The 9286-nt window shown below is 40.0% G+C and overlaps 1 protein-coding gene across 1 annotated transcript in view; it reads left to right on the forward strand.

Moving 5' to 3' along the window:
- The first annotated feature begins 2900 nt into the window (after positions 1-2900).
- Positions 2901-9286, forward strand: part of LOC139758279 (uncharacterized) — a 29576-nt gene continuing 23190 nt past the window's right edge. The window contains exon 1 of the mRNA XM_071679488.1: positions 2901-3023. Coding sequence (XP_071535589.1) covers positions 2901-3023 — 123 coding nt within the window. The remainder of the gene's footprint in view (positions 3024-9286) is intronic.

Consider the following 9286-nt stretch of genomic DNA (forward strand, 5'->3'; position numbering starts at 1 on the left):
ACTGAACACCCCATGTATACCAATTATTCCCTCAACTGCCACATTACTCACCTTTGCATTCAAATCACCCATCACTATAACCCGGACTCGTGCATCAAAACCACTAACACACTCATTCAGCTGCTCCCAAAACAGGGGTCTGTGATGTCTCCATGGTTGTTTAATTTGTTTATGGATGGGGTTGTTAGGGAGGTAAATGCAAGAGTTTTGGAAAGAGGGGCAAGTATGAAGTCTTTTGGGGATGAGAGAGCTTGGGAAGTGAGTCAGTTGTTGTTCGCTGATGATACAGCGCTGGTGGCTGATTCATGTGAGAAACTGCAGAAGCTGGTGACTGAGTTTGGTAAAGTGTGTGGAAGAAGAAAGTTAAGAGTAAATGTGAATAAGAGCAAGGTTATTAGGTACAGTAGGGTTGAGGGTCAAGTCAATTGGGAGGTGAGTTTGAATGGAGAAAAACTGGAGGAAGTGAAGTGTTTTAGATATCTGGGAGTGGATCTGGCAGCGGATGGAACCATGGAAGCGGAAGTGGATCATAGGGTGGGGGAGGGGGCGAAAATTCTGGGGGCCTTGAAGAATGTGTGGAAGTCGAGAACATTATCTCGGAAAGCAAAAATGGGTATGTTTGAAGGAATAGTGGTTCCAACAATGTTGTATGGTTGCGAGGCGTGGGCTATGGATAGAGTTGTGCGCAGGAGGATGGATGTGCTGGAAATGAGATGTTTGAGGACAATGTGTGGTGTGAGGTGGTTTGATCGAGTGAGTAACGTAAGGGTAAGAGAGATGTGTGGAAATAAAAAGAGCGTGGTTGAGAGAGCAGAAGAGGGTGTTTTGAAGTGGCTTGGGCACATGGAGAGGATGAGTGAGGAAAGATTGACCAAGAGGATATATGTGTCGGAGGTGGACAATATATATATATATATATATATATATATATATATATATATATTGTGCGTGTGTTTTCGTGTTTTGTTAGTTAGTTCGATATCTAGTATATATATGTTACATAGGACTTGATTAATGTTTATCTGTAAAGTATGATCTTAATCATGATATGAAATAAGAACATATTTGAAAGCGATTAATTTCCTACATATATCAGGAAGGTGTTTGTTGATTTCAGAATGTCTACAGCTCGGCTCGTATTAGACTATGTTGTAATATGATTGAAATTTTTATTTTTTTTTTTACTTGATTTCTTCTCTAGGCAGAGATACATACGGTCATTTGACAAAAGCTTTGGCTCCAAGCAGAAGGACGGATCCTGGTCGGGAATGATTGGCTTGATAATGAGGAAGGTAAGTGCAAATGGTTCACCAAACAAAATGACCTAAGTTAGTAACGTATATTGGGTATGGGAAACAGTGAGGCACCAATTGAATGGACGGGGTTTCTTCAGCATGGTGGGCATGTTAAGCAGAGTTAAAGTAGTGGCCATCTGAAGGACGAAGAGCCCCTTTTTATATATATATATTCGACTGATGAGTATGCAGTTGAATGTAATGAGGCACCAAAGAAGTAGACGAAAATTAATCCAGCTAATATAAAAATGGAAGCAGGCAGTATGAAATTCGTTGAAAAATGTAATTTCTTCATTCCCAAAATGTTTCCTGATTTTTGTTCAATCATTTCTAAATCTTAATGTTCTTCAGTGCTTTACCATATATTCCAATCATATTGCTAGTATCGTAACCAAAGAGGTAGGAGGTTTTGCTACTGTGGAAAGTAAAGGGGCTCAGAACTGGGAAAAGTATTGAATTTCAGTATCTCAAAGGGTACTATAGTTTTACTGGAACAGTCACATGTTACCCCACCTTTTCGTGGCGACCTCGTTAGTATACCCGTTAGAGGTGGGACTGATGGGGATGGCTTTGCCCATTTACATCGCGCAATGCTTTTAGATTTGGAGAAACACCTGGGGTGTACTGTTACGTTTAGTTTTGACAACTTTTGAGATTCCCTGCATGTGGAAACTGCCCTCTGCTAGTGTCCTGTCAGGGGTGAGGCACAAAAGGGTGAGAAGAGGCACTGGAGTCTACTAGTTGAGCAGGGGGTTAAAAGGAACGAACAAATGTGAATAGGTTGACTGGAGAGGTGTAATAGCTGTAGCGTGGATGTGCTACGGACTGGGGAAACCCATATCCTCGAGCAGGGTGTGTGGAGTGCAAATGGAAATGATGAATGCAAGTTATAGGAGGGCATGGAGTGAGCTGTGGTATGGAAGGAATTGATTGAAAATTTTCCAGGTAGAGGAATAGAAGGACGTACAATTCTGCTATCATCAAGTGTATGGGAGGGTGTTACAGAGCATGGATGGAATGGATCAAGAATAGTGTGGACGAAAGGAAGGATTATGCATGGGTATGTGTAGATTCGCCTGTGAACAAGATGGCTGAGGGAAGGATGAAATGGAGCTTGTCTGGAGGAATTTGAATGACAAGTATGAAGAGTTTTGAGAATGAGAGAATAGTTGTCGTATCGGGTGAAATGAATGCGAAAGTGGGATGTTGTAAAATTGGTGAGATAATCGGAAAATGGGGAGTGCCTAGAGTAAACGAGAACAGAAGCATTAATTGGATACAAGGTAGTGAGATACAGGAATAAAAGATCCAGTCAATGCTGGACAAAAGAAATTAGAAATGCTGTGGAAAAGAAGTAAAAGGCATGTGGTAGATTGCTCAATGGGAATGTAACAGTAGAAGCTCGGCAAAGGAGGGAATATTAAGAAGCTCATAGAGGAAAGCAAAAGAAAGAGCAGATGAAAATTCTTGAAAAATATAGTGAAAAGTTTCGGTAATAAGAATCTATCCTGGAAGGAGGTGAAAAGGAAAGAGGTAGATGTAAGATGTTGATGTCAGAAGTAAGAGAGGAGAATTGATTAATCAAATGGAGAAAGTGAAAGAAAGATGGAAAGAATGTTTCGAAGAACAGAAGAGTGTAAGAGAAGGTTGGCAGCAGTGGTTACATGCAAGTATATGGAGGAAGGAAAGAAGAGGACACACGTGCAGGGGACAATAGCAAAGACGAAGGTAAGAAGGAGAGTAATGAGGCTCCTGAAATAGTGGGGCATGGAGGAGAAAGTGTGATAGTGTGGATGCATCTTATAAGTAATTAGTATGGAAACAGGTTGTGCATGAAGATTGGATGAAAGATATTATTATCCCTTTATCCAGAGGAAAATGTGCAAGGGATGTGTATAGCAACTAGGGGGAAATAAGAGTTATTGTACCAGGAAAAGGGTATTCAAAGATAATAATCGACACAATGATGGAAGTAATTGAATGCAGATTAAGTGATAAGGAAGGCGATTTTAGGAAAGGTAAGGGAAGTGTGGATCAGATTTTTGTAGTAAAGATGACCGTGGAAAAGTATCAAAAGAAAAGTAAGAGGTTGTATGTAGCTTTTATGGATCTGCAGAAAATGTATGACAGAGTCGAATAGAACGCGATCTGGGATGTGCTAGGGATGTATAGTTTACGGAGACAACTGTTGGTGTAAAAGAATTCTATAGTGGAGCAAATGCATGTGTAAGAGTGCATGGAGAGTTGAGCGGAAATTTTGGGATACATGTAGGTGTAAGACAGGGTTGCATAATGTCACAGTGGATTTTTGTAGATTTGTGAGCTGAAAGAGGACTGGTAATTCGGAAAACCTGGTTTAAAAAGAGAGATACACATAAGAATACGTATGTAAGTAGGAGAGATAGCCAGAGAGTGTTATTGGATTACGTGTTAATTGGTAGGCGGGTGAAAGAGAGACTTTTGGATGTTAATGTACTCAGAGGGGCAACTGGAGGGATGACTGATCGTTATCTTATGGAGGCGAAGGTGAAGATATATAGAGGTTTTAAGAAATGAAGAGACAATATTGGGGTGAAGAGAGTGTTGAGAGTATGTGAGCTTGGGAAGGAGATTTGTATGAGGAAGTACCAGGAGTGATTGAGTGCAGAATGGAAACAGGTGAAAGCAAATGCCGTAAGGAGAGTGAGGAGGAATGGGATACATTTAAGGAAGCAGTGATGGCTTGCGCAAAAAATGGCCTGTGGCATGAAAAGGTGGGAGGTGGGCAGATTAGCAAGGGTAGTGAGTGGTGGGATGAAGAAGTAAGACTGTTAGTGAAAGTGAAGAGAGAGGCATTTGGACGATTCTTGCAGGGAAATAGTGCAAATGACAGGGAGATATATAAAGGAAAGTCAAGAGATTAAGAGAAAGGTGCAAGAGACGAAAAAGAGGACAAATGAGAGTTGGGGTGAGAGAGTATCTTTAAATTTTAGAGCGAATAAAAAGATGTTTTAAAATGAGTTAAATAGAGCTAAGACAATAGAACAAATGGGAACATCGGTGAAGGGGGCAAATGGGGAGGCAGTAACAAGTATTAGTGGAATGAGAGGGAGATGGAATGAGTATTTCAAAGGTTTATTGAATATGCTTGATGTTTCATTCGCAGATATAGGGTGTTTTGGTCGAGGTAGTGTGCAAAGTGAGAGGGTCCGGGAGAAGAATTTGGTAAACAGAGAAGAGGCAATGAAAGCTTTGCAAAAGATGAAAGCCGGTAAGGCGGTGTGTTTAGATGGTTTTGCTGTGAAATTTACTAAAAAAGGGGCTGAATGTGTGCTGACTGGTAGTAGAGGATATTCAGTGTATGTATGGTTCATGGTGAGGTGCCTGAGGATTGGTGAAACGCATGCATAGTGCCATTGAACAAAGGCACAGGGGAAAAAAGTGAGTGTTCAAATTATAGACGCATAAGTTTGATGGGAGTAAAGTCAGGGATTGGTGTGAGGACAAGAGCAGGGGAAGGAGTAGCACTACTCCTGAAATAGGAGTGGTGGGAGTATGTGACAGAGTGTAAGAAAGTAGACTCTAGATTGATATGGGTAAAACTGAAAGTGGATGGAGAGGGATGGGTGATTATTGGTGCATATGCACCTGGGCATGAGAAGAAAGATCATGAGAGGCAAGTGTTTTGGGAGCAGCTGAGAAAGTGTGTTAGTAGTTTTCATACACGAGACCGGGTGACAGTGATGGGTGACTTGAAGGCAAAGGTGAGTAATGTGGGAGTTGAGGGAATAATTGGTGTACATGAGATGTTTAGTGTTGTAAATGCGCTGAAAAAGGACAGGTGATTAGGAATACCTGGTTTCAAAAGAGAGATATACGTAAGTATACGTATGTAAGTAGAAGAGATGGCCACATAGTGTTATTAGATTACGTGTTAATTGATGGGCGCGCGAAAGAGAAACTTTAGATATTAATTTGCTGAGAGGTGCAACTGGAGGGATGTCTGATCATTATCTTGTGGAGGCGAAGGTGAAGATTTGTAGAGGTTTTCAGAAAAGAAGAGAGAATGTTGAGGTGAAGAGAGTGGTGAGAGTAAGTGAACTTGGGAAGGAGACTTGCGTGAGGAGGTACCAGGAGAGACTGACTATAGAATGGAAAAAGATGAGAACAAAGGAGTTAAGGGGAGTGGGGGAAGAATGGGATGTATTTAGGGAGCAGTGAGGGCTTGTGTAAAAGATGCTTGTGGCATGAGAAGCGTGGGAGGTGGGCAGGTTAGAAAGGGAACTGAGTAGTGGGAGGAAGAGGTGAGAAGATTAGTGAAAGAGAAGAGGGAGGCATTTGGACGATTTTTGCAGGGAAATAATACAAATGACTGGGAGATGTACTAAAAAAAGAAAAAGGAGGGCAAGAGGAAGGTGCAAGAGGTGAATAAGAGGGCAAATGAGAGTTGGGGTGAGAGAGTATCATTTAATTTTAGGGAGAATAAAAAGATATTTTGGAAGAATGTAAATAATGTGCGTAAAACAAGGTAACAAATGGGGACATCAGTGAAGGGGGCTAATAGGGAGGTGATAACAAGTAGTTCTGATGTGAGAAGATGGAGTGAGTATTTTGAAGGTTTGTTGAATGTGTTTGATGATAGAGTGGTAGATATAGGGTGTTTTGGTCGAGGTGGTGTTTAAAGTGAGAGGGTTAGGGAGAATGATTTGGTAAACAGAAGAGGTAGTAAAAGCTTTGCGGAAGATGAAAACCGGCAAGGCAGATGCTTGGATGGTATTACAGTGGAATTAACTAAAAAAGGTAGAGATTGTATTGTTGACTGGTTGGTAAGGCTATTTAGTGTATGTATAACGCATGGTGAGGTGCCTGAAGACTGGCGGAATGCTTGCATAGTGCCATTGTGGAAAGACAAATGGGGGTAAGAGTGAGTGCTCAAACTACAGAGGTATAAGCTGGTTGAGTATTCCTGTGAAATTATATGGGAGGGTATTGATTGAGAGGGTGAAGGCATGTACAGAAAATCAGATTGGGGAAGAGCATTGTGGTTTCAGAAGTGGTAGAAGATGTGTGGATCAGGTATTTGCTTTGAAGAATGTATGTGAGAAATACTTAGAAAATCAAATGGATTTGTATGTAGCATTCATGGATCTACAGAAGGTATATGAGAGAGTCGATAGAGATGCTCCTTGGAAGGTAATAAGAATATATGTTGTAGGAGGTAATCTGTTAGAAGCAGTGAAAAGTTTTTATCGAGGATGTAAGGCATGTGTACGCGTAGGAAGAGAGGAAAGTGAGTGGTTCTCACTGAATGTTGGTTTGCGGCAGGGGTGCGTGATGTCTCAATGGTTGTTTAATTTGTTTATGGATGAGGTTGTTAGGGAGGTGAATGCAAGAGTTTTGGAAAGAGGGGCAAGTATGCAGTCTGTTGTGGATGAGAGAGCTTGGGAAGTGAGTCAGTTGTTGTTCGCTGATGATACAGCGCTGGTGGCTGATTCATGTGAGAAACTGCAGAAGCTGGTGACTGAGTTTGGTAAGGTGTGTGAAAGAAGAAAGTTAAAAGTAAATGTGAATAAGAGCAAGGTTATTAGGTACAGTAGGGTTGAGGGTCAAGTCAATTGGGAGGTAAGTTTGAATGGAGAAAACCTGGAGGAAGTCAAGTGTTTTAGATATCTGGGAGTGGATCTGGCAGCGGATGGAACAATGGAAGCGGAAGTGAGAAGTGGAAGTGGAAGAAGTAAGGGAATTTTTGTATCTTGGAACTGTCATGAGTAAGGTTGGTAATATGGAAGGAGGGATAAGGATAAGGGAAGAAGAGTCATTGGGTCTCTTAGCAGAATGATGAAGGGTTTAGGTGTAAGTATTGGCATGAAGAGAGGATTAAGGTACAGCAGAGTCCGCTCAACTCTGACCTATGCAGCCGAAGCAAGAATGGGGAATGAGACGCAGAAGTCAAGAATCCAGGCTGTGGAAATGAGCTTTTGAGAAGAGCATATGTTGTGATTAGATGGAATGAAGAAAGAAATGAAGGGGTGTTTGAGAGATGTGTTATGGCAAGGAATGTATTGGGAATGAATTGCAGATTTTTAGAATAGGTTGAATGTAATACTTTGAGGTAGTTTGGGCATGTGGAAAGATTGCAAGACTGGGAGTTTGCAAGGAGAGTGTACGATAGTACAATTAAAAGGGTTGGTGCGAGTGGAAGACCACCTTTAGCATGGGCAAATAGGGCTGGAGAAATACTGGAGGGAGAGAGACGGGAAGAATACATGGAATTGTGTAAGCGAGGGAGGCATTTAAGGACTGGGATTATTGGAGACTTTTGCCGTCACCACTCCTTGATGGGAGCTTCCGGGGAAAACAGGCTTTTGAGATATGAATAGATAGATAGTATAATGGAAAATTTTACTGCCGTTTAGCTGATTACTGCTCCTACTGAAACAAAGTGATTTGTGTACATGATAGATTCCTTGAACACATTTTACTTGCGCATTTTCGATAGGTTATTTTTCAAATTCGCTTCATGTGTTCTATACAACATGCCTCTTAATAGTAATTTAAGCATGAGATGTATCCTGGAAAATATTTTTTACTAACGACGTTTCGAAGTCATGATGGTATATAATCAACCACTTGTATACGTTTTGTCATTTATATATCATAATATGGAATTTCTGTAGTAATGTAGTCATGAATAGTTTCAAAACAGGTTTTAATAATCTTATCTCTCCAATTTTGAAATAAAGTGTTTTTGCAGGAATATTATTGAACTTTTCATCATTGAGATTAATTTCTATATTATCTTCAAAATTTGATTTTATATATCTTCTATAACGCTTAACGATAATTATCAGGATCTCATTGTTACGATAGTTTTCATAACTAGGCTCTTTTTATCTTACATGTGTGCTGCAGAAAATATCCATTATGCTTCTTGACTATATTGGGTCTTGTATTTGTAATTGTTCAAATTATATTTCCAAACGAACTCTGAAAAAATCATTTAATTTCACAATGAATTTTCTAGTAATCATATGACTAATTACGTAGTGGCTGCTAACTACAGAGCAGGGACAACTCGATTTCTCTCTATGAAGTTGATAAAGATTGTCGTAAATCTTAATAAATCGTTACTTCTTAATCCCCAAAAAATCAAATGAAGGGAAATTACATTCCTTTATTTATTTCAAGCAATCTTAACTCCTATCTGTAGTTTACTTTGAGTCGCATTAAATGTTTTAGATATAAGCATACTTTGCCACAGGATCAGTACTTATTCAGTCGTTGAAGTCTCCGTCGTGTTTGGTAGGACGTAAATAAACCGACTCAGGAATCATCTATTCTAATCATTAGACAAAATCCTCAGTAAAGCTCGCAAAAGAGAATCAAAAGGTATGATGAAGATCTTAACCTCTAAAATTGGTCACCCATTCCTTACTTTTTGCAGATTTGGAGATCAACAAACACTTGGATAATTTGGCAATATCTGTCACAGGCCTTACTGGTGATTAAAAACTAGATGATTTCCTGCTCCATACTTAACTACCATATATATATATATATATATATATATATACACATATATATATATATATATATATATATATATATATATATATATATATATATATATATATATATAGGCGTGGGCTATGGATAGAGTTGTGCGTAGGAGGGTGGATGTGCTGGAAATGAGATGTTTGAGGACAATGTGTGGTGTGAGGTGGTTTGATTAAGTAATGTAAGGGTAAGAGAGATGTGTGGAAATAAAAAGAGCGTGGTTGAGAGAGCAGAAGAGGGTGTTTTGAAATGGTTTGGGCACATGGAGAGAACGAGTGAGGAAAGATTGACCAAGAGGATATATGTGTCGGAGGTGGAGGGAACGAGGAGAAGTGGGAGACCAAATTGGAGGTGGAAAGAAGGAGTGAAAAAGATTTTGAGTGATCGGGGCCTGAACATGCAGGAGGGTGAAATGCGGGCAAGGAATAGAGTGAATTGTATCGATGTGGTATACC

The sequence above is a fragment of the Panulirus ornatus genome, chromosome 30 (genome assembly GCF_036320965.1).
Source record: "Panulirus ornatus isolate Po-2019 chromosome 30, ASM3632096v1, whole genome shotgun sequence".
Taxonomy (NCBI): Eukaryota; Metazoa; Arthropoda; class Malacostraca; order Decapoda; family Palinuridae; genus Panulirus; species Panulirus ornatus.